The 26,294-nt window shown below is 38.8% G+C and overlaps 1 protein-coding gene across 2 annotated transcripts in view; it reads right to left on the bottom strand.

Annotated features, from left to right (window-relative positions):
- Positions 1-324: 324 nt before the first annotated feature.
- LOC121950145 (chemokine-like protein TAFA-5) overlaps positions 325-26,294 on the bottom strand; it is a 43,618-nt gene continuing 17,648 nt past the window's right edge. The window contains exons 3-4 of one of the 2 annotated variants that reach the window (XM_088080162.1): positions 15,826-15,953; positions 325-2,317 (exon numbers count right to left, since the gene is read on the bottom strand). In XM_088080162.1, coding sequence (XP_087936288.1) covers positions 2,309-2,317; positions 15,826-15,953 — 137 coding nt within the window. In that variant the 3' untranslated portion in view covers positions 325-2,308. Of the gene's footprint in view, positions 2,318-10,775; positions 12,700-15,825; positions 15,954-26,294 lie in introns of those variants that run through there. The other variant, XM_042496063.2, reaches the window with a different exon arrangement.

Genomic DNA, 26,294 nt, shown 5'->3' with positions numbered 1-26,294 from the left:
GTGGGTACAAATCTCCTGTTTACAACAAAGGCCAAATACTCAGCGAGGTATAAAGGGGGGGCAACCATGCCCTGCTGGAACGATAAATATATAAACGGAACAAAAGTTTAAACACAACACTTCTGTTTTTGCCCCCATTTTTCACAGGTTTATAAAGTTATTAGATATTTTTAATGCGCTCATTATATGTCCTTCAAATTTTGATCGCAAATTTGTTAAAATCCATGTAAGTGAGCACTTCTATAATAATCCATCCACCCAACACATCAAGATGCTGTTGCCCGTATCTGTCATCAGAAGAAAACGTTTGACATAAAACACATATGAACTTGTGTTTTCTGTTTAATGAAAAATATGGTTCATACTGGCAGAGAAAACAGAGACAATGAGTTAATCTCCTCCAGGCTGACATGAGTAAATAAGGCAATGACACACTGCATTCTGGGATTTGGTGTAAAATAACCTACAATAACAGGAGGAAAAATCAACACCACTTTCTCTTTATAAGAGAAGAGATTTATAAGTTGTAACTAATGACTTTGTTCACTGATTATTTATTAACGCTAACCCTTCCTGCAACACGACGCTTGATTTGTCTGTTTAGCTGTTTAATTCAGCACTCTGATATTCTGTTTATATACAGTAACTAATTGGATGATTTACCCATATTTTTAGCTTCAGACTTGATGGATTATTGTGAAAATAATGCAAGAACTGAGAGAACTGAGGACATAATTAGCCAAAGGACCAAGCAAACTAAAAGTTAATGTATTAACAGGTCAGTATTCAAGTCAAGTTACAGCTTATAAATGGTGAAAGTTAGAAAGTGGTATAAAAACTCCTCCTGCGTCCCTGCTGAGAAGCAGTTCGACAGTCAGAAACCAAAAGCAAGCTTTGAACAGCAGCGATGTGTGAAATAAAAGTTCTCTACAAAGATACAATATATAAAATTGTTAAATATAGAACTTTAGGCTTTTGAAAATACATTTAACGCTTCTTTCCCCCCCAAACAGACATAATTCTAGTGTGAAATGGTTTGCTTGTTTCATTAAAACCTACCATGCTGACTGCATGTTGCACTCAAAATGTAAAATCTGAATCTGAATGCATGATGTGGTCCGGTGGAGAAGAGGTGAAAATCATCTGTGTTCTGCAGTTTCTATGATGGAAGTGGAAACTCTGCACAATGATACCAAACACTTTGGACGGTACTTTAAAGTTGGACGTTGACAAAGTCCATTAGGTGTGCCTCAAACTTGTATATGAAAGGAAACTTTGGAATATCTAACCCCGGATCCTATTTTCATGTTTTTCAAGAACGAATCTCAAAGAAGAAAACACTGATGAATGTAAGAGGCTTGGGAAAAACTGCATAAGTGGCTCTTGAAGAAATTTCTTTTTAATAACAGCAGGTCAGTGAGGCTAAATCTAAATCTGTCAGTGGCATAAAAAATGCGTGTTTTGTGGATGTCATTGACAGTACAAACACACCTCTAGCTGTCACACTGCAGCCTGTTTTGCCGTTGCTGCTGTGCTCTTTCTAAATACTATATCAATTTCAAAGATTGTTGTTTGTATTTGTCACTCGGACACAAAAACGTGTAGAAATAGGGTCCAGGTTGATAAATACCAAAGTTACTCTTTAAGTACAGCACTTGAAGTTTCATTCCACCACCGTCAGACTGCCTCTAATCTTTAAAACATGTCTTAAAGTTTTATGGTCTCATCATAAAAATGACTGATGTGATTTTCAACCTTCTCAACCCGAATGATGTTCAGGCCATGAACGTCTGAACTGTACCGAAACATAACATGGACAGTTTTCCTCGTACAGATACATGTTTTTATCATTAACTCATATACAATTTTTACTTTGCTCAGTTAAGTCACTTAATGTATAATATCACAATGAGTTCATTTCTTTACATAGCTATAGTTTGTGTGTCTAAAAACGTCTCATTGTTGGCTCTGTTCATCTTTGGTCTGTAAAACGAAACAGAGTTTTTTGTGCCAAACAAAAAGAAATTCATCCAGCAGCTGGTCAAAACAATCTGCTTTTCTTTCAAACGTCCTGGAAAATCAACACTTTCCTCCCAGTAATAAAGAACAACTTCAGGCTGGAAGTGCCACAGGTCGCTCAAGCATGACGCAGGAAGTGACAATACCACCGCCGCGCCCTTCAGCTCTGATAGTGGCGGATGATTGGGTCGCCAGCAGTAATGGCGGCAGATGCTCCGCTTGGCGATGATGGGTGATGGACAATGGGAGCCAGTCTCTCTCTGGGGAGCGCCTGTCCTCGCCGCCGCTGTCAGGAGACCTGCAGGATAGAAATTACAGAGAGAATCTGTTACAACCAATCAGAGCGTCTGCTGGTCATCAGCTTCATTAGCATGAGGTCATGTTTCAGTATGAAAGATATAAAATAGATAGAAAAATAGACAGATTAATATTAATATGATTTTTAAAAAATGAGATTTACCATTACATCCCATAACAAAATACATAGCAATTACAAAGTATCCATCATTTTGTGATGTGATGTCATAGCCACACAGCCGATATCTAAAATCACATACGTGCAAATGATGAGCTCAGTGTGAAAGTATATTCATGTAAAGATTAAATCAAAAGATTAATTTGTCAGTGTGGAGCCAATTGACGATACTTTGTTTGCTTTGCGACCGAACAGATCAGTAGTATAGCACCACCTCACATCAGATTAACATGAATTTATTTTATTTATTAATAAAGTGAGTGTCAATAAATGAAGCAGATGTAGTGGAGCTTTAGTAGAAAGTAGAATAGAATGGAAATAAGCCTATTCATTATTACAAGTTCAAGTAAGTCAAAGCTGTAAGCCTATTTTAGCACAGCATGGTACTTAGTTACATTCCCTCACAGTCAGACACACAGACAGCCACATACTGAACGAAATAATAAAATACTGACAGAACAATTCTAGATGTTCGCATCAGATGAGGTACAATGAGTGTTGATAAAGTGCAGTTTTAAATATAACAATATGCATTATATAACTCCTAAGCTGTCGCTATGAATTAAATATGCAAAAACATATAAAAATCATAAAAAAGTTATTGACTAGGATCAGACTGGTTGATTAAAAACAAAAGCAGTTCAGTTTGAGTCCTCAGCTTCATGTTTTTCTTCCAGCTGGTGTCGGGGAGCATCTTGACTCCGCTGGGTTTCATTAGAGGAAACAAGCCTCACACAGACCACAGAATTAAAAACCACACAGTCCTTCATCCAATTAACAGCAGCTGAGCTGGAACTCAAACTGAACAGCTTCGTTTTTAGCCGCAGCAGGCAGCTGTTTGCAGAGAAAAAGCTCCAACACCCCCTGAGGCATACTGTTTACCAAAACAGGCAGTTTTGTTTCAGTAGTGTGACAATTGTGAGCTTTTTCAGGGTTTATCTAAGAAACAGTCTGGGTATTCTTCTGCAGGTGTTGAAGCTAACAATCTTTTATTTAACATTTTCTTCTGTCAGGTAAGGTCACGAAATATGGGGATAGACAGAGGGGTCTGACATACAACAAACATGGAATATATGAAACATTATGCCACCAGGAAACCTCAAGAGTCCCCTTTTTTAAAAACCTTTTCTCCACAAAACCAGCAATGTGACTTTCTGCCTTTGGCTTTCAGTCAAGGCTGTAGGTCTTTGTCACACCAGGGCTGCGTTTAGCTGTAGCAAAATGTGGCAAAACATATATTCAGTCAGAAATGGTGGTAGGTTGAACACCCTGTTGTGTTATGAAGGTTGCACTGCCTTTTAGTACTGCAGTCTTCACTCAGTTCAGTTAAAATGGAACGTGAAATAATGTATGATACATTACCAAAGCAAGTGTGAAATGTACACAAAACATGTAAGTATAATAAGTGAAGGTCTACTGTTTTTTTTTAAATACACGTTACTGCTGATTGGGTAACACGTCTGACTCACCCACCAGGCGGGAGAAAACATAACTCAATGCCCGTCTCACAACGTTGCAGAACGTTTCAGGAAAATGAAGTTCATTCCAGAAACTGTAAACGATGCAAGACGATTTGAGAACGTGAGCCAGACATTTTGACTTATCATAGTAGAAAGAGCAGGATGGCTTTCTATTTAAATGCTCTTGTGGGAGTGAAAGTGAGTAAGCAAGCATGATACAAGGATCCTAAAATCAAAGCAGCTGACTGGAATTCAGCAATCGTCTAATTGGTTATGCACCAGCCCGTTCTCATTCCTAAGTCGTCAAATACTACTAACTGCTACTTTTGGTGTAAGATACCTACACCTTACGCGTACGTATGATGCCCCACCGTCTCCTCCATGACAAAGACAGCTCATGTACTATGGCACTTTAGAAGTGTTGACATGTTATCTATGAAATATACAAATATAATGTTTTTATGGCAGAAATGTACAATGCAAACATTTTTTCTGGTGACTCGATATGTCCTCCAGAAGACTCTGAGATCGTGATTAAAAAACAGGAAGGTCTGAGGATGCACTGGGACACTGATTTCTTTTGCCTCTGTGGAGGCCGAGCTGTAGCTGTAACTGCTTCCAATTGAAGCCTCACAAGACGAAGACGAAGACGAAGACGAAGAAGAAGAAGAAGAAGAAGAAGAAAAAGAAGAAGAAGAAGAACCTACAAGCCACTAAGCACCTGAATTATTCATGTCCATCCTGTTTGACTGCAGCTGGAATCCTAAAAAGAGCTGGAGGAGTCAGACAAGGACGAGCTGGATTATACTGAGAACCATACATCACTCTTAAAACAGCATCGACATTCAGAGCGGCCTAAACACTCCGCTCACAGCTGATTAAACATGGAGATGAAGGTGTGTTGGAGCACTACTTTTCTTACAACTTTGCAAGAAAAGGAGGCAACACTGCTGCAGTGATACACTGAGCTCAGGTCAAAGTGAACACTAAAAAAAAACAACCTAAAAAACTGCTCTTAGTTTCAGTTGTCAGTCTTGTTCTCGGGGACACAACAGGTAGACACTTTGGTCCTCAGTATCCCACATAACAAGCTCCCTGATGCACTCAGATGGCACAACATGTAGGAAACATCACACATAAAAAGCAACAACTTCATCTTTACAATAATAAGTCTCTGATTTCCATTTATGTCCTGAAGATAAAAAAAATGATGTAAATCAGCTTGAAAATCATAAAACAGACAGTCCTTATTTTGTTTATATGTTGTCTCATTATCATCATGTTTCACTGGGTTTCACCTTCACATCCCAAATCGTCACATATCACTGCTTTACAGTGGACTTCCATATCTACATATTACACATCAGGTATCCTTCTGTGTCTGCTGTTGATATTCCAGGATGCTGCTACCGTGACGTCAACACAAGCACACGATTGGATTATGCTGCACGTGGTTATTTTTAGGCGACAAAATCATATGGCAACAAATGCTGGGATGTCAACAAACGCACATACTGGCACAGATGGTTAGGTTTAGGTAAAGGAGGCACACGGTAAGGTGTAGAAAAATACATCACATTCAGACGGGAAGCCTAACATTAACACTGGACGCTCGTATGAAAGTCTGGGGTCTGTTTGAACCCACCCACTTAATAGGGACCTTCATGCTCCCTATATTAAGTTGTTAACAGCATTTCAACCTGACAGCGTCCAACGGTGTCTCATGTGGACGCAAGTTCTGTCTGGCCGCGTTGTACACTGACGCTGAACTTCTGTCTATTATGCTGCCGTGGCAGGTGCCATCTGGACATCTGCCGGCATATAATAACAAACGCTCATGTCCAGCCAGTGTGCACTTTCACAGAATACATCATGTTGTTTCTACAGTAGCCCAGAAGGGGCAAACTAAATACTGGCTCTAAACTGGCATTATCAAGTCGTCCATCATAGTTCCTCTACACGTTTAACACGCAGGAGAAGTTTCAGGTGATTGCAAAATGAAACCTCATCAGACGATGTCACTAAAGCATACACTACAGACCTTTAAGAACCATTTCCTCAACACATGAAAGAACACTTTATTCTTCAGTTTATCACAAACATTCAGCATCAACACATCAAGGTTTTCATGGTTACTGTCACTGTGCATTTCTACCTCTCTCCCTCCCTCTGTCACTCCCCCTCTCTTTCTTATGCATTATTTTGTGAACTACTGTAATTTTAGTGTTCTTTATCACATCTAGTGCACATCTGTTTGTCCTGGAAGAGGTTTCTACTATTTTTTATCCCCATTATAGGAGGCAGAAGGTAGATTTATTGGTCATTTTTTAAACAAAGTTTAAAAAACGAAATTACTTTTATCCTTGTTTTTTTTTTTTTGGGGGGGGGGGGGTCCTTAGTTGCTGTGAGGGTCTAAGGACAGAGCAATGTCATATGTTGTGAAAGCGCTTTGAGGCAAATAGTGAGATAGTGAGAGTTTGTGATAATGGCCTTTATAAATAAAATTGAATTGAACTAAATATTCACTGGACAGGCGATAAAAAAAAACTTATCTGTGCCATGTAATGCAGAGCAGGTGGACCCAAATGCAGGAGATGGCAAGCAACATGAATTCAAAAGATCACTCTTTATTTAATGCTAACAGTAACTGAACACACAAAGGATTCAACAAAGACTGAACTGGAAAACCAGGACTTAAAACAAACTAGACTGACGAGGGGATGAAGTGCAGCTGGAGAAAAAGGGAGAAGAAGCTCAGGTGAGGAGAATAAGGTGATGAGGCAGAAGAGCAGGCAGGGAGCTGATTGGCTGAGAGAAACTGACGAGCAGGGAAGGACTAACGAGGCTGATGTGAGACAGGTGTTAAAGAAAACAGGCAGGAAACAGACAAAGGCAGAAAGTAACACAAGACATGACACATAAGGAGATAACCCACAAAATAAATTAGGAAGCAGACAATGAAGACATGAAATAAGGAAAAACAAACAGAAAACCCTTCAAACCCTTCAAACACAATTCAAAAGACAACAGAATATTTACAAAAACGCAGGATCACGACAAAAAAGTGGAGTAAAAAGTACAATAATACCTCTAAGATGTAGTGGAATAGAATAAAGTAGCAAAAAATGAAAAAACTAAAGTAAAGCACGAGTATCTACTTGAGTAAATGTCTTGACATCCTTGGTTTAAAGTAAAGCGATAAGAAAACAGAATCCGTAACCTGTGACCGTTTACAGGTTTCAGTCAGAGTTTCTATCTGAGCAGAACACAAACAGCCTCTTGGTTTTAAAAGAAAACATTTACAGGATATTCAGTGTCTGAATTTGCATCACGCCGTGTTCACATTCAAAGTAAATAGTTGTTCTCCTCTCCAAGGAGAATTGGATTTCTGTCTGATTGAGCAGACTGTGATTTGTTCCTGTGTCTTTTTCTCTCCTGGTGCGATGGAAAATAAATTCAAAGCACCTCTGCAGGATTCCACCAGACAGGAGGCTCCAGCACACAAACACACTCCAACATATAGAAACATGCAGACAGGTAAAGTCACACACTCATTTTCAAGGACGGTTATGTTGTAGAAAGAAAAAACTACAAGCGAGCTGATGCAGCGAGACACAAATGAGTTCTGCTCTCTGCTGCGACGACGCCTGATTACACCTTTGCAACGGCAAATTACACCCTCGCTCCACAGGCTGTAATGATCATGTACCAATGTTGGAAATGAAATGTTCAGCACTTTCAGCTGTTAAGCTATAACAGATGAAAAGCAGTGTGCAGGTTTAACCTCTTCAACTACCACTTGAATGCACCAGCAGCTTCATTTTTACAGACTCGCATGGTTCAAACATTTTTAGTCGGCTAAAGAATGTCTTTCTTTTTGCTCTGTATTTGGTCTCCATCAGCTACTGAGGAAAATATCTGTCTCTTTAGATGCCAGAGGCTCCACCATTTGCACCAGCTAACTGAGTTGGTCTGCTGTTTGTTACTGAGCAGGTAGTTTACAGTGGCTTTTTACAGCTTTTTCTCTAAAAACGACACAATATCACATACGACATGATATGATAACGATGATGATTTTGATTTAAACACAAGCTGTGATAACAATAATTTAGTTTTTTGACCACAGACATACAGCGCAATAAAATAAAAGCGTGAAAACCAACCAATCAGTAGCTGGCATTAATTACAGAACATTACTGTTTGCAGCTCATTAAAGGAGAAAAATACCACAAAGAAATGAAATTAGAGGACAGAAATGAGCCTAATCTTGTTGTTCATTTGACATCAGATTAAATTACATCACTGCACAACAACTGCCTTCAGTAATCAGAGGTGTGTGTGTGTGTGTGTGTGTGTGTGTTATCTGCTGCTTCTATGATAAACACTGCAGCTGGGAGTAAACTGGAAAGCAGGCGGCTTTGTTTCCACCATAATTGCTTTATGATGAATTGCGGCTGGTGATGAGAAACAATGAGCTGCGTTACTATTTATTTCAGTTCCAAAGCAAAAACAAGCCAGATATCGTCTCATTTATATTCCAAAGCTGCAGCTTCTTAAAATATTAAATGGAGCTATAAAACCCATTTTTAATGTTTTCAGAGATATTTGAAAATCCTCCTGAGAAATTACAGTCCGGCTCTGAAACACACAGGTGAATATTTGGGTGAAAAGATGTCTCGGGTTTTTCTGAGGTAACACTAACAGAACTATGATTTGTATTCTCTTCTTCTGTAAGAGCTTGTAAGAAATACTCCAGAGTCCTGTTCTTTATACAATAATGTTATCCAGGTTTGATATAAGTCTGCATTATTTTGGATAAACAGGTCTGGACCCAAACGAAGAATCAGTGGAGGAAGCTACAGGAAAAGTTTGAAGGTTTAATAAGCAGGAGTCCCAAGCCAGGCGGATGACAAGAAGCACCAAATTCCAGGAACACAATGTACTAAAATAAAACTAAACTCTTGCTGCAAAGGCTGAAACACTCAAAACTCTGGAAAACATACTTAGGCTGGTGAAACATGGACGATGAACTGACAAGGAACAAAGGGAAAACCACAGGTATATAGAAAACTAATCACAAGAATGAGACGCAGCTGGGGTGGGTGGACACGGGCAAAAGGACAGAAACACAAGGACTGCCTGACACTAGGGTGGAGCAAACAAGACTTTTACTGAACAGGAAGACTCTGGGATTAGAGAGGGACCAACTAATGTAAGACAGGTGTAACAGAAAACAGGTGGGAAAACAGGCAGGAAGTCATTGCACATAAGGAGCTGACTTTCTCAATAAACAGGATACCGTAAAAGATACATTAAACGTGGATAAAACAAAGAGACCCCCCCCAAGCAAAATTCACAAGATAAGATTACAAACAGAAAACCCAAACCATCCATGCCAGCATGCACGTTTGTTGATGTCCCAGCGTTGGTTGCCATGTGCTTTTGTTGTCAATGTGAGCGTAATCCACCATGTGCTTTTTTTGACATCACAATAGCGGCATCTCAGAAGGTAAACAGCCAATGAACAAGAATACCAAAAAGCTTAATATGTAGATGAGGACGTCCACTGAAAAGCAACAATATGTGATGACTTGGGATGAGAACGTGTTGGTATTTACTGATGCAAATTACTGGCATATAAATATGATTTCCACGAGACAGAGCAGCCTCAAACACAGTAAACATTGCATGATTTCGGTCTGCATTTCATACACCGTCAGGATTTGAACCATCAGCCTTGATCTGGGACAGACAAGAATCACACCGTGCAGAGAGGATTTGGATAAGAAACGGTTCTTAAATGATGTTAAAAAGTCTTGTATTTCCTTTAGGAGGAAGATGGCAGTCTTTCATCACACCAAAAAGGGTCCGTATAACAACAGTTGTATCCTTGTAAGAGCCTCTCCATCAGACTGTGTGAAGGAGCACAATCTAGACTCATTATATATCACTAATTAAATCCTCTACACTTTCTGTACGTCCCTGTAAGCCTGTAAAGCTTCCCCGGGGCTAATTGAACATCATTTGTTCCTCTGATCCCGCTTTCTGAGCTTTAATGAACGCTCACTCCTCTCCTCATGTAAACACAGTTGAGTTTTGCATCGGTCCGCCCACTCAGCACTGCGCCTCTGTAATTTAAGTTACCTCACAGCGAGGCAATCAGATCTGCTGTCCTTCATTAGCAAGAGGAGCTTGTTTGCGTGAAGCTCCCATCTTAAAAAAAAAGGTTTTCTAGAGCCTAAAGGGGCAGACGCAACAACGCGCTGCCATCTTTCAGCCAAATGAAGAGGAGAGATGAGAGAGTTGTTGTTGTGTCAGAGACATTCATCGGCTGGAGCTCAGAGGATCAAACATCTTCTCCCAGCATGCTCTGCTTCCTGTTAGAGTCAGGATCGCGGTCAAGACATTTAATATCACGCTGTTTTGTGGCTCATTATTCAGACTTGACATGTTCTTAATATCTACATTAAAATAAAGATCAATCATTTATTTCTACGATTTACTACTCATGTATATGACTGATCCTTACTGTTATCATGTTAATATTTTTGGCATTCTATATTTTTTGGATCTGCAAGTTAGTGATATCTTTTATTTTACATTGGCAATCTTTCCTGATTTGTTCTGCAACTGCTGCACCAAAGTTTTATATTATTTAAAAAAATGATTACATAGAAGATATTTATTCATGAGTGCATGCAGAGATGCTCTGTTGATTTTTTCCTAATGCCATTTGTGTTCATTTTTCAGAATTACCAAATTATAAATACCGCCTCACGGTTATATGCCTCCCTGCACCAGTTACGCTGCACACAGTTTACATTTGGGTATAAGGGTTGGGAGTTATAAAAAAGGATACTGCATAGTATCTCTATATATATCAAGTGGCAATATCGTATCAATACAAGACAAGACTCCAAGTATCATTTTATTTCTATTATTATAATATAATTATTAAAATTTCCTTCGGGGACATAATTCACAGTTGAAAAAAGTCAGTTATTGCAATGCTCAGTATATCATGCCCAGTCCCGTATAAAGACATTTTGGAGGGCAGGTGCTCTAGCAAAAAAGGCCACCCCTCTCTTAAAAAAAAATAATAATACAGCAACCCATGTCTTGCTTAATTACACATTTATTTTAATGCCTGTACAGCGATTCAGATAATGACTTCATTTTGTCTGAACATTGCTGCGGGCCCATATTAAGTGGAGGCTCTGGTTGTCCTCCCCCAGGAAGTTTTGAGCATCAAACACTTAATTTCCTGCATTATGGTGATTTTGTATATTATATAATGCAGTAAGACTCAGGCATTTAGTATTTCTTTTATATATTTTTTCTTGCTGAGTTAACACACGTTTTACTGCGTATAAAAGAAAGTCTTTGCATTGAGGTTTAAACTGTTCTGGATATACAGAGTAGAAGCTGCTCTGACACACCAACGCACCGAACAGATGACACAAAGGTCAGTCAAAGTTCAGTTCGATATGCAGGGAAGAAAGTGCAGAAGAGAAAAAAAAAAAGCTTTTTGGGGGGGAAGTTTGCTTCATTTACATCAAATTTAGCTTTTCAACATGTTTCTTTTCTTCATACCTTAGCTGCAGGGCTTGTTTTGTATTTCCTCTTACTGTTATTTTTCCCATTAACTTGTGATCCAATTAAATGTTGCTATATTTCCTGTCGGTTCATAAATAAATTAAATTCATGTTTTTTTTTTCTTATTCAATATACCACCTAATAAATAATAAAGTCTGTGTATATAGGAAAACTACTGTGATTTCATTAAATAGTCATGTACGGATACTTAAAATGAACCTCTAAATAAACTTTAAATATTAAAGAATCCCAGAGAACATACACATGCCATGGCTGCAACTTCTCCTCTGTGCGCAAAGCATGTGCAGCACCAAAATAAATGTCAGATTTGTTTAAATGAATTATCAGAGCCGTGGTGTGGGAGACGAAAAACGATTACTTCAAGTTGAGTTTGGTTTATAGAGACAAGTGAAATTGGGAAGGCAATTCAGCATCAGTCTCCGCTCGCACCAGATAGTTAGTGAACCGAAATCAGCCAGAGAATTGGAGGGAGACGGTGTGATTTTAAGCAGACTGGCTTACTTGTTATGCTTAATGGTACATTTTTACCTAAATTAGGTTGACTGTATTGAGATGTTTTAATAGTGGATTAATCTCACAACAATGACAAACAATGTTGAGGATTAGGGAAAACACTATCATTACTTGATGTCCATGACAGACAGACAAGTGAATATTCGTTCCAAACTGAAAAAATAAAAAAATCCCTTAAGGTGTTCTTCAGATATTTTCTTCATAAGAAAGAGACAGAAGCAGTTACAGTGACGTTTGACTGCCAAAATCTAATCACTTCATAGTTGAGATTTGTGCCAAATCTGAAGAAATTCGCTCACGGTGTTCATGATTGTGTTCACGAGAATGGGAGAGACTGATGAGCGTGCGAAACATACCATAAAAATGTATTTCACAAAGTTTAAAGAAAGGGCGTTTAAAAACAGAGAATTGTATTTTGCAGTCTGGGAGTCAAAAGACGAAATCCCTCAATATGTATGTGACTTCAGATGTCCTGACGTGCTGGAGCAGTGTCTGTTTCCCCACGAGGCAGAGAGGCGACGCTCCAATGATCGTACTCCGAATTTCATGACGGCAAGCACCTCCTCGCTCTGCTGTCCATCTTTACAACAACAAGTTCCCACCGGAGGAGAAGCGCTTCAGACAGGGCAGAGAGAGGAGGGAGGTTTATAAAAGTCAGCAGCGGTTTGACAGACTTCATTATTCAGAGAGCGGATCGACTTGACTCAAACTGACCAACCAGAACGCAGGGAAGCAGAAGTGAGCAGGGGGGTTTGGTGTTTTGATGCAGGATATCAGCTTTCAGAGAAAACTCAGCTCTCGCATGCAATTGACAGCAGTAAATGTAAACTGAGAGTTGGTTTCTGGAATTCAGGGATTAAAAAAATGTATCTTGGAGGGAGCTGATTTCTTGGCCATAATTACGTCACAATACCGAGGCTGTAGTAGGATCTTCACATGTGAGCATGAAGGACACAGACTTGAGGGTGCACGTAGAGCAGGGATACTCATCTTGCTTTGCTTGAAGGCTTGTTTCTGGGATTTTAGGACGTTTTTTCGGATTTTTGGACATTTAAAGGACTTATGACGTTTCTCAGATTTTTGGACGTTTCTAAGATTTTTAAGACATTTCTAGGACCTGGAGTTTAGCTACTCTCAGTTTTTCCACGCTCAGTCAGTAATTACATGTACATTGTTCCACTTGTCTGTAGTAACGCTGACAGGAAGTTGTCTGTGACGACGACGACAACAACAGCAAACTCTTGTTTTTGTCTTTTGTCTGTGTGTCCCTTTGTTCTGTGTCCCTAGTTTGTGACTAGTGGGATGGATAACTGATCTGTTGATCTGTTCAGAGGTGGTTGATGGATGAGAGGAGCAGCTGCTGCTAGTGAAGTTTCACTTTCAATGGAGTTCTGCTGCTTTATCTGTGCTCCTAAAGCTGCAATACATAACCAAATGGAAATAAAGTTGATATAAATAAATAATAAAATATAAATAAAGTAAATGGTCCAGCTCCATCAATTAAAAATATATTTGTGGTGGCAGATGTTTTAATCGTGGTGGGCCGCCACAAATACTTTGTAGATGAATTTGTAGGAAACCCTGTTTTTCTTGCATGCTTCCAATGTGAATGGAGAATTAAAATAAAACCATGAATTGAAGTTATTTGGGACAGCATTTACCAACAGTGAAACAATATCAAAACATCCATTTCCAAATTCTCAAACAACTTATGCAGTATAATCCAAGTCTCATGCTCGGCACTTACCAAACTCATGGATATTTACCAAAACATTACACAATAAAACAAACCAAATAGTTTTTCTGTTGTTAAATGTGGTCCCTGTGCATTTCAGTTCATGAAAAACGTTTGCCTTTCATGGATCCTTCATTTCAGCGGAGGCATGCGAGAAAAACAGTGTTTCCTTAACAAATTCAAGGTGACTGAAATTGAAATAAAAAAGGTCAATTTGCTGGTGAAGAGTTTTTCTTTTAAACTATCACAGAACAGTTTGAAGGTGCTAATCAGACTGCAGGTGAACAAATGCTGCTGCAGAGCCACGAAAAAAGAAACTATTAACACTCACAACTGATGCTGCCTGAAGGTTTTTCAATAGACAGTAATGAAACATAATCAGACAATCAGCCTCATTAAAAGGAGCAGTCTCCAACAGAGAGTAACAGAGGGCCGAAAGAAGAAGTGCCCTGTTAAAAAAAAAATCAACAAAAGTTGAATGAGGTTTGGTTAGTGTGAAGATCATAACTGCTGCATGAAGAGGCTTTTGAAACGACTCCGGTTAATCAGCCGCCATGAGGAGTGACAGACGGAGAAGAGAGTGCTCATGGGTAGCAATTATTCAATCAGTGCACACACACACACACACACTCAAAAACACACACACTGGCTGTGATTTGAATAAGGGCCAGCAGTGTCCTCGTTAGATATCATTATGTTATTGTAAGCTGATGTTTAAAATTGGATCTTTGATTGAAATTGAACACACAGAGGAGTGAAGGTCTCTAATTCAAAAGAACATTACCAGATTTATTCTAATTTTGAAATATTTTCCTTTATTGAGTGTTTCTGGCTGAGTTTGAATGATAGAAACAAGGTGTGTGTCCTTTAAGATGCATGCGTGTGATGATGATTCACAGTAAAGAGGAAATGAATATATCGGTATATCGTAGCGATATGTAAAGGTGTATGATGGAAATAAAATCCAACAATGTATATCAGCACACTCATATGCTCTCTTCACAATGACCTCACACTGATTTTACCGAAAATCTTTAATTCTCTTAAATATTATCTTTTTATCATGGTAATTTTACTACTGGTCTTTCTGTCTATTTCTTACTGTGAAAGTTACTTTTTTTCTCAAAACACCTACAAATAAAAGAACTGTTTTAGACTTCAAACTCCTTTATATACTCTAGTTTAATCTACAGCAATGAATCATATTCTATACTATAAGATCTTCATATGTTGGTAGCGTGGCTGTCCTGTGAGAACCACATATCGCTGAAACATCAGAAAACCAGCCATGTTTTCGGTTTTGTGATGATGCATTTTCCAGCTGATTCAAGAGGGTTTTTATGGAGTTTATCTGTCTTGGGGAGAAGGAGAAGAGTTCCTACAGCAAGTTTGATTTCAGACTTTATAAGACTTTTTAATGTAACTTGGGATTAAATTTAAGAGCAATCTTTCAATAACCAAAAAGAGGTTAGAAATACTAAATTACATTATGTAAGGTTTGGAAAACTTCTGTCTGAATGCTTTTTGTAAAATAAAACATGTTTTTTTCCTGTCTGTCTTTGTTTTCACTTGCTGGACTTATTGTTGGGTAGACTGTGTTGCATGGGGTTTTGGGTTTTGGTTTACTGTGATTTTCCCCTCCTACGTTCCTGTGCCTTTCCCTCATTTGCCCATCGACACACCTGCCCTGCATCATCCAGCAGTCTCTCCATGCTCATGAGTTTTTCCTCATATATTCAGTTTGTACGTTTCCCTGGTGAATTTGTTTGTCACTCTGCGTGTGCGATTCCACTGCCTTGATTCCTATTGTGTGTTTGAAAGACAAAAATAATACCTAGAAACACTCAAGTACAGCTACCCCAACATTGTACTTAAGAACAATACTTGAGTTAAAGTACCTTCTGCTGGTCTTACAACAACAATCAAGTGCCAACGAATGCCAATCACATGTAGATAATGCCTCACAGGTTCAGGTTCATGCTAGTTTAGACTGGTTCGGTTCTCACCGTGGTGGTCTTGACTCGGCCTCCTGGTTGCGTGCAGGTCCAGCCCGACTGATTGACCAGGAGATCACAACCTTCGTCATCCAAACACGGAGACATTTCACACCACTGTCGACTCCACACGATACGGACTGAGGAGGAAGAGGAGAGATGGATGAGTTTATTTGTTCTATCTTTATTTTTATTTGTTTACATCCCTCAGTGACTTACAGCTGTGTGAAAAGGCTGTGTGAAAGTGACCACAAAATTTCACTTCATCACAAGGAATTATATTTTAACATTAATTAGTTAGTGTTTTTAGATTCTTACTGGTGTAGAGGTAATAAACAGAAAAATTACTTTTCTTGTGTCGCCATTGTGCCGCTACACAAGACGAGTTCATTTTTTTAATTATTCAAAATAGATGTTTTTAAAAAATGATCTCTTAAATTTTGATCCATGTTCATTCAACTGTTATCACATTATCACTGCCTTATTATATTTACTGTTCCTGTATGATGTGAAATCATTCATAAATATAGACCTCTTACAGTGCTCTTTACACTACAGAGTCACATTCACACACACACTGGTGGCCGAGGCCACATAAGGTGCCATCTGCTACTCAGTTTAGACATTCACACACACTGCAGAGCAGCTATCAGGAGCAATATGATTCAGTATCTCGCCCAAAGATATTTCAACATGAGGAACCTTTTTTTCTCTGAATATTAAGACTGTTTCGTTCCCCATATGGCAGTTTTCATCTGGCAGTAGTATTCTTGTCAAAAACATTTAATTTCTCACAATATACAGACTTTTTAACAGCCTTCTTTTACAATTAAAACTCAATTCTCTTAAAAGTATGACTCATTTCTAAAAATTGGACAACTTTAGAGGTCATTTTTTACAAAAATACATCTTTATCACTTAAAGGTCCAGAGTGTAGGATTTTGGGGGCATATATTTGCAGAAATGGAATATTGAGTAATAACTATGTTTACTTTTATGTATAATCACCTGAACATAAACACCATAGTGTTTTCAGTGCCTTCGCCTAAATAGGGAGCAGGTCCTCGTCTATAGAGAGTACCATGTTGTAGCTCCACGTTTCTCCAAAAGCCCAGAACAGACAAAGCAAACACTGGCTCTGGTCAGGGACATTTGCGTTTTTGTGTTGGCCACCATAGTTGGTAGCCACTCTTAGATGAGAGCATAAGAAAAATACGATTTTTTTAAACATGAAGCTGCTTTCTTCACCGTTTTTATCGGTTTTAATCACCTGTTCCATTTGTTTTGGAGAGGGCAAGATTCCAACCAGGTTAAGTTTCAGCTGCTTGTAATCCTCACGTTTAGATGCATCTGAATCTGCCTTAATCTCACACTGCTCCTTTAAAATAACATTTCTATTAAATCATGATTGTTCTCATAACATTGACTTTTTCTTATGTGTGTTTCTCATATGACTTTTTTATTTCAGTTTTATTCTCATCAGATATTGACTCTCCTCCTAAAGTTATGAATGTTTTTCATTCTGTGAATCTCCAAAGGCAACAGAGAGGAGCAAACTCACGAATCAAAAAACCAAACTGAACTCAGTCCAACATCAGAGGACTGATTCTGTTTACTGTACACACCTCCTCTTCATCACACCCAGCTATTTATAAAGAAATAGGGCATTCTCACAGGCACATTTCCATATTGTGGCTCTCTGATTGGCCCACGGAGAGAGAGGAGGGGGTGATGAAGAGGAGGAAGATGAGGGGGAGTTTAATTGAGCAGGAAATAACTAACAAGAAATAAACAGCATCACTGGATGTTCAGAGGGCTCAGAGATATCCTTTCTTTTAGTTCCTCGTTATGGGTCAAGCTCTAAAAAAAACTGGATCCTACATTTCATCATTATTTGGTCACACGTAGTGAATCTCACATGACACACAATGAAATAAAGAATATTCTGTTTATGTCACCAGAATAAGAAATATACATCTGTCATCATTTATGAGTATGTGCATCTCATTAAAAATGGTCGCCAGCCCCGGAGGAGATAAAAACAACCACAAGGGAGAAGAGAAAGTGATGTTCCTCATTATGAAGTGAAAACATACGAGGAGGAAGTTTCGAATATAAACATATGCATGAAATTAATGAGGCTGCAAAGGTCACTCTTCTCTTAAGATTATCATGACTGACATTATACAGTATATTACACATGTGGTTCAGAAATACTAATTATGTATACTTTTGCAATATTTATTGCTTAAGGTTAACTCACTATATATCATAATAAAGAGCTTGCTTGTGCTGGCCTTTTACAAAACAACATACAAAAGTTATGGCACACTTGTGATTTTGATCGTTTTGTGTAAAGTGAGCATTTGGTCTTGTATTTTATGTTCTGGTGGCTTTTATGGGAAGATTTGTTTTAAATGAAGGGGAAATCAATTTTCAAAATATCAGCATAACGGCCCTGTACACGTGTACAGGGCCGTTAAAATGTTTAAAACATGATATAACATTACATGATGTAATATAGCATTGAAAAATAGAAATACCAACGTTGAAAACATTGATGCCTCACACACATCTTCCCCCCGACAGCACAGAAGATATATACAACCAGCAAAGTTTCAAAGTGGAAACCCAAGATTCACAGTATGAGACCAAATATCTCCCCTTCGAGTTATGGCGTCGAGTAATGGCCAGAAAGGGTTTTTGCAGAATGATGTCACAGTTGACCTCTGACCTCTTGGATATAAATGTCATTATTTCATCCTTATATCCTATCTTACATTTCTGGGAAATTTGAGTGTATGAATTCCTTTGTCATGGCCAAAAATATGTTTTATGTGGTCACCGTGACCTTGACCTCTGACCTTCAAGATTCTAATTAGTTCATTCTTAAGTACAAGTGGACGTTTGTGCCAAGTTTGAGGAAATTCCGCCAAAGCCATCTTCAGATTTTTCTTTCACAAAAATAAGACTGATGCAAGTGACCTCATCCTTTGACGAATACTTAACCTACGCAAACATTTGTGATAAATCTGAAAAGATTCCCTCAAGGTGTTATTTTGATATCTCATTCAAAGGAATGAGACAGATAACGTCGCAGTGACCTTGACCTTTGAGCACCAAATTCTTGTCAACTAATCGTTAAATCCAAGTGGATGTTTGTGCTTAATTTGAAGAAATTCCCTCAAGGCATCCTTGAAATGTTGTCTTGAAGCTACGTACGTGCAGACGATTTCGGCTATCAGCGGCGTGGAGACCCAAAGTAAAACAAAATCTGTGGGAAGCAAACACGCACACACGCGCACACACACACACACACACACACACACACACACACACACACACACACACACACACACACACACGGTCTGTCAGCTCCAGCCGATCCTGTGTCTCGCCTCTCTTTCATTTAAAAATGAATTCTTCACTCTGAGGGATTTCCTGCTGTTTGGGCGACACTTCTCTGACCCAATCATTCACACCGTTCCAGCCTCGCTCTCAGTCCCGGCACTAAATTACACTCTGCGAGCCCGCGGAAAGACGAAGAGAATGAGCATCTGTACAGGCCTGTAATACATAACCAGGTAATCAGTTGTCCCTTTGAAGCAGCAGAGCAGCGGTGTGATTGTGATAGCCCGTTAGCCCCCAATTATCAAACCAATTTCCTATTGAACAGCAGCAGCTCCTCTCAGCCATGATACTTAATTAAATCCTCACATTGATCACACCTCTGTCATGATGGAGAGGGATCCTCCTGGGTGAGGAAATACGTTAACAGCTTCTTTGATGTAAAGCTTATTTTTTAGAAATTAGCTTTAAGATTTAAAATGACAAATAACACAAAGGTTGTGTCCAAAGAGTATTTCAACCTTTTTTTACGTAAATCTTCTTGTTCAGAGATACCAAATGCTAATTGACCATCTGATGATGATGTTATCTGGAAAATATGCACAACAGAGGCTAAAAATCCAGTAAAATTAATGATCCCCCTGCTGGGTGTCATCCTGCTCAGGTCGGACTGAAAATGTTTCACCACCTCCCTCCCAGTGGCTCGGCGGTGAAACGCTGAGCGCGCTCAGATTCTCCCTTGAGACACAATAAGAGATGTCAGAGAGCAGAGCAGCAGGAAACAGAGAGGAACGACATGTAATCACAGCTTCTCCGACTTCCCGCTGAGGAGAAGGACAGAGGCCGACAGCAGCCACCACTGTTTGTTGATTTGTCTCTTCTTCCCTGTTGTCCCACGAGTGAGCAACACACCGCACGCCTCCCTCCATAACGCCACCGTTATCTCAGCGGCTTTTCTCAGACGCCTCAGAGCGAAGCTGTAAATGCTGCTGTTTACTGTAATCAGCTGATGTTCACACTGAACCCATCAAGACCCACAGAGGATCTGATAAAAATATATGGAATATTTCATCTGCACTGATCAGCACTGTATCCAAGGTCACAGCCACAAAATCAGTGACTGTTTGCCCGTAAATTTCAGGTACATTACAAGCCTGCCACCTAAGTTAGCTTAGATAAAGTCAGATGTCTGCTCTATATGTTTGAATGCTCTCTGATGCCTTTAGGTTCCTCTTTAGATGTTATTTTGTATCAAGGGTTTGTTTCTTACATGGAGAACAAAACACTGTTCGACCAGACTGACACCTGAAAGAGACAAAGATCACTCTGAGCAACAGCTGAATAAAAACAGAAGAAATCAACATTTTGTTGGTCAAAGAATCTGGAAGCTTAGCATCAAGATGTGTCCAGATTTAAACACGAACACGTTCCTGTTTCACTGTTGAGTGCACAATAATGCCTCTAACAAGCTGGAATTAAAACACAACGGGCCCCATGTAGCAACAATTCATAAGAAGAAATTTCTTCCTAAAACTCCCTTAAGCAGTTTTTATGATGATTCGGACATTCATCAATGTCTTCTTATTGTTTTTTTTTTTTTAGGTAAGAACAGAATCTACGCATGTAAAAGATGCATATTTTGTGCTGACATGTCTGTGCAGAATAACGGGTTATTGTGTTTTCTTCAGTTGTATAGTTATATAATATAATACGATTTATATTACAATATCATTTTATCATTACTTTCATCATTTAAAAAGAAAAACATCACCTTTTAAAACAATCACAGCCCTAACACTTAAGTTTACATTGGTCATGATAACAGGAGTAATAATTAGTGACAACACTAGAGCAGCGTTTCCCAAACTTCTCCTCGAGTACCACTTGTCCTGCATGTTCTAGATGTCTCCCTGCTGCAGCCTTTTATCAAGCAGCTTCAGGAGTTCATAAGGAGTTCATTGTTTGAATCAGGTGTGTTGCAGCAGGGACAGATCTAAAACAAGCAGGACAAGTGGAACTCGAGGAGAGGTTTGGGAAACGCTGCGCTGGAAAATATCACAGGTGGTTTGGACAGGCAGGACAAAAAGTGACAAAGCAGCATTCAGAGTTAGTTATTAATTACAGAAATACTGTCTGTAATTCTTCGCCTTCACCTTCTCTCCGTACACGCTCTGTCTCATTGTGAACACACACACTACTTGGACAGCACCACAGCGCACAGGTTCTCCTCTGTTCTGACAGTTGTGCTATTATAATGCATTAACTTTGCAGTTCGGGTGGTTGATTAATGTGTATTTTTAGCATTTTGAGCATCTTTTTGTGTTATTTCATATCTGCTACTGACACTACTAAATATGACAACCTGTTCGGCGTTCACCTCCTGCAGGACTAACTCCACTGCAGCTGATTATTTTTCTTGGTTCACAGTGCAGCGCTGTGCCCTCTGCAGAATTCTGTTTCTCTCAGCTTTTCTTAATCTTCAGTCTCTGTGTATGCACACGGCACTGCAGTCTCACAGCCCTTTATGGGGAATCATTGGGCGTTTACCTGCGCTGATTAGCATCGACAGGGGCATGCTGTCAACACACGAGGACAGCGGGATTCATCATTTGGGATTCATCCTTAGGTCTGGGGTTTAGGAACACAATTGGGAGTGTTGCTTTTTAGCTCCTCTCCAAACTTTACAATAGAAACAGGTTAGTTTGGGTCTAGCTAGGCCTGTCATGGTAACAAGTTTTGTTGGACGATATATGTTACGATACATGACGATATATAGAAATAATTGCATTAAACAATATTATCGTGTTTTTGTTACTATTTTATACATCTGATAAGATGACAATGTAAAAGAATAATAATGCAAGTACGCCCGCTCAAAGAGCAATGAACCTTTAATGCTTAAAGGTTGGAATTAGAGGCTTGGAATTAACATAGGAAAAAAAAATTTGTGTTTGTAATTTACAAAATGATATATTTATAGGAGTAGCCCAAAATTACAAAAGTGATGCCTCTCACAACTAGTAGACAAGCTTAGTGAAGCTCTGGAAACAGAAAAAATGGATTAGCTGAATACGTGGAGCGTAGATTCACCGCAGTTTAACAACAACTGAGGGTCCCTAACACTTTTCTGGACTGGAAAACAATGCGAATTATACTTTGTTTAGTGAAGATTCACATAAAAAATCTGTACAACCAGGAGTTAAATATAGAAAACAGTCAGAAACTTTCACATTAACAAACTGTGTGTAACAGAGACTCAGTGGATTAATCTCAGGTATCAGTGAACACCTGAACACCTGCGAGTGCTGATTAATGAACGGCCCCAACGCAGATCCATCCGCCGCCGCCGCCGCTCAGCGCAGTTCATTTATCCAAAAAAAGAGGCGGCCATTTTGTAATCGCTTCATTCATCAAAGACAGCGTCCAGAAGGAGGGACACTGCTTTGTCCCCTGAGAGGAACAGAGAGGAACGAAGAAAAAAGAAACAAGGCGAAGGACAAACAAATGGAAGAAAATAAAAACTGTGCTACAGTCTAAACATTATTCCTGTTTCAAAGAACGGTAAGATTAGAAAATTATTTATTTGTGCATTTTTTTTTGCTTACTCTCATTTTTGTTTCTTTTTCTCCTCCCTTTTATTGCAATGTTTTGCCCTTTTCTTATCCTCTTTTTCCGTCTTTAAGCCTTCTGCCCCTGGCGTCTGTTTCCTTTATTTTCTTTAGACGTGCACTTTGTTCAACAAAGAAAAAAGGAGATGTTTTATTCTAATCATGAGATCCAGATTTCATAATTAGCATAAAGCTTTTATAGGACCTCAGGATCAAGAGAAGTCTTTAAACAACGAGACAGAGTTTGATACACCTCTCACAATCAGTTACAAGATTATCTTGTAATTATAGGACAAACATGTCCTGATTAAAAAATAATGATGTTATAAATATGAGCTCCTGATGGGATCATTCATCAGTTTTTCCTGCTATAAAGATACAAATTTCATCATCAGAACTAGAACTACTGCCTCACGGCTGTATGCCTTCAGGCGCCAGTCAAGCAGCACTTACAGTTTCCATCCATGTCTGAAAATATGGATTCTTCACACACATCTTCCCACAGGCAGCGCAGACGATCTATACAATCAGCACAGCTTCAAGCTGGATACCCAAGATAAGTGTCACCAAATCAGTATCTAACCAAGTGTCTCCCCGCCTGCTCGAGAGATATGACGCTGAATAATGGCCAGGAAAGTGTTTTGCAACATTATGATGTCACAGTGAAGTTGACCTTTGACCATTTGGATAAAAAAATTATCATCACTTCCTCATTATATCCTTCTAGACATTTGTGTGAAATGTTGTCATAATTAGCATATGAATTATTGGGTTATGGTCAAAAACACGTTTTTTTTTAAGTACACAGTGACCTTGACCTTTGGTCACAGAATTATAATTAGTTTATCCTTGAGTCCAAATGGACATCTGTGGCTTTTTTTTATAATCACTCAAGGTGTTTAAGAGATATTGTGTTCACAAGAATGAATAGTGACTTTAGCCTTTGACTTATGACCACCAAAATCTTATCAATTCATCTTTTAGTCCAAGTGGAAGTTGGAGCCAAATTTAAAGAAATTCCTTTGAGGCTTTTTTTAAGAAATTGCATTCATGAAAATAAGACGGGTGTAAGTTCACAGTGGCCTTGTCCTATAATGACCGAAATCTAATCAGTTTATCCTTGAGTCCAAGTGGATGTTTGTGCTAAATTTGAAGGGATTCACTTGAGACATTTTTTAGATATTGTGGTCACTAGAATGGCTCAGATGAACAGACAACCTGGAAACATGATGCCTCCGTCCACAGCTATCGTGGGCACAGAGGTATAAAAATAAGTTCATGTAACAGATGTCATGATAATTTCATCTAACCTATGGCGCTCTTAGTTCTGGGATTAATATAATTATGAGATAATCTTTTGTAAACATTTTGCTGCCTCTGTGGTGTTCTTTCGCTTATTGCCATTAATTTCATTTCCACCATATTTTCTTTTTTCTGTCTTCAGGTCCGAGGTCAAAGCAGGAATCCCCTTCAACACACCACTGCCGCTCTGCCCTTTTCACTTCTTCTTCACCTGATAAGAACAAAAAGGTCTCGCGTGTCTCTTGTGTTTGTTTCATGACACAGGCTCAGAGCCTTGTGGCTTTGCAATGCATGCTGGGATTATCCCTTCACACAGTAACCAGGACTCAGAGTCCAGTTAAAGTCAGACGTAATATCCCAGCCGGAGCTTTGAGAAGTGAGAGGACCGACAAGAGCTGACTACAGTCTGATCGGTGGAAGCTCTTTCTGGTGGATTTCAGCTGCAGACCTCTGCAAGCAGCCACCTCAGATACAAACTGACTCTGATACAAACATGCAGCTTAAAGGTCACTGAGATCCAAACGGAGCAGCTGCTGAGATCTGAGGTGTATTTACGACTCTCTGAACTCACAGAGTTTAAGATTCTGAACAAAAAAAAACTTTTTGAAAATGAGTTAGTAAGTAAAACAGAACTTAATTCAACAGAAATTGAACAACTATAACTATAAAATGAAAAGGACATTTTGCTGCCTCTTCATCATTACTAGTTAACAGTTAGCTGCTGTAGACAGATCTAGAGTCTTGGTACATGTCTGGATAGGTTACATACGTGCTAAAGGTATTATACTATATATAGCAATGTAGAAACATGGCTATGAGGGTGTGTGTTCACACTATGAGGGTGTGAACACTTTCACTGTTCAAATGAGAAGCAATCAATAACTGTGCAGAAATATGCATATATGTTACTGTATCACTATTTGAAAAACTACACATAAACAAAACTGTACAAAGAGAAGCATGCTAGATAGAAATATTGAACTTTTTACTGCACTACATTCATTTAAAAGATGGAATAGGTTTTGTTTTTTTAAAACCTATTTGATTAAACAGTAAAGGTGTTTAAGTTCAAATGAGCTTTTCTCTTGAACATTTAATTACGTACATATAAGTAGAAATGAACTGACACTTTTTACACATTTTCAACTTTTGATTTCCAACATTTATACGGTGTTTTGAAAGAAATCTCTGGGTTTGCTTTACACAGACTTTAAAGTACAGCTTACATAACATGAGCATTTCTGCATAATGAGAACTTTTACTTTTGTAAAAATATATTTTCTGATACATCTGTACATTTACTTTTACTTGCAATGGAGTATTTCCGATGTGTGGTATTGCAACTTGTAGTTCAGTAAATGTTGCGAATACTTCTAACACCACTGTGAACATGATCCTTCTGATTCTTGAGACTGAGAGACTGAGAGACTGGCATTGTGCATATTTCATATCATAGCTAATGTTTATTGATATTTCTCTATATGCAACTTCACTGATAGATTTTATTTTTGCACTTTTCTCCTCTTTGTACAACAACTGCTGCACAACAACTTCCCTCTGGATAAATAAAGCTCTATCTTTTCTTTCCCATGATGTGAGTGAGGAAAGTTTTGTGTTTACCTTTTTTTCTTGGAATTATTATCTCTTGGGGTGAATAAAAGTTTTTTTATTCTATCTGAACTGCACTATTTTTTTTTCACAGAAACACTTAAGAGACTTTAAAAGTTTCCTGAGATTGCAACAGAAAACAAAACCTGACATAAATACCAACATGAGCACGAAGCTCTGTAAAGGTCACTGAGAGACTCAGGTAGAGGCTACTGAAATTCTTTATGAAATACAACTCTTTCTTTTGGACAGTTACAAAGATTTACTTCATGTTGACTAAGATTGACGAGTAGAGTGATCAATACATCAGTCTGCCTTTTGCAGCAGTAACATTTGTATTAGTGTTCTCAATGTCAGTCACACTCAGGGCCCCGTTTAAATCATCTATAGCTCGTGGACTAAAGTGCTTGGTGCAAGTGCATTTACAGCATATCCTATTCCACTTTTCTAGTTAAACTGTGCATAATCTGAGCACAAGTAAGGTGAAAGGGTCAAAGTCTTGTATTTAATCCCTTAATTAAAGATAAGTGTGTTTTAGGGTAACATGAATGCACCTGGTGCACTGCCAGTTACATTGTGGATACGGGAAATTGGAGAAGTTGGCGGTAAATGTGC

Source organism: Plectropomus leopardus, chromosome 7 (assembly GCF_026936395.1).
Source record: "Plectropomus leopardus strain MGB_pleo_1.0 chromosome 7, ASM2693639v1, whole genome shotgun sequence".
Taxonomy (NCBI): domain Eukaryota; kingdom Metazoa; phylum Chordata; class Actinopteri; order Perciformes; family Serranidae; genus Plectropomus; species Plectropomus leopardus.
Note: the sequence above shows the minus strand (reverse complement) of the source record. Positions and strands in the feature narration are given on the sequence as shown.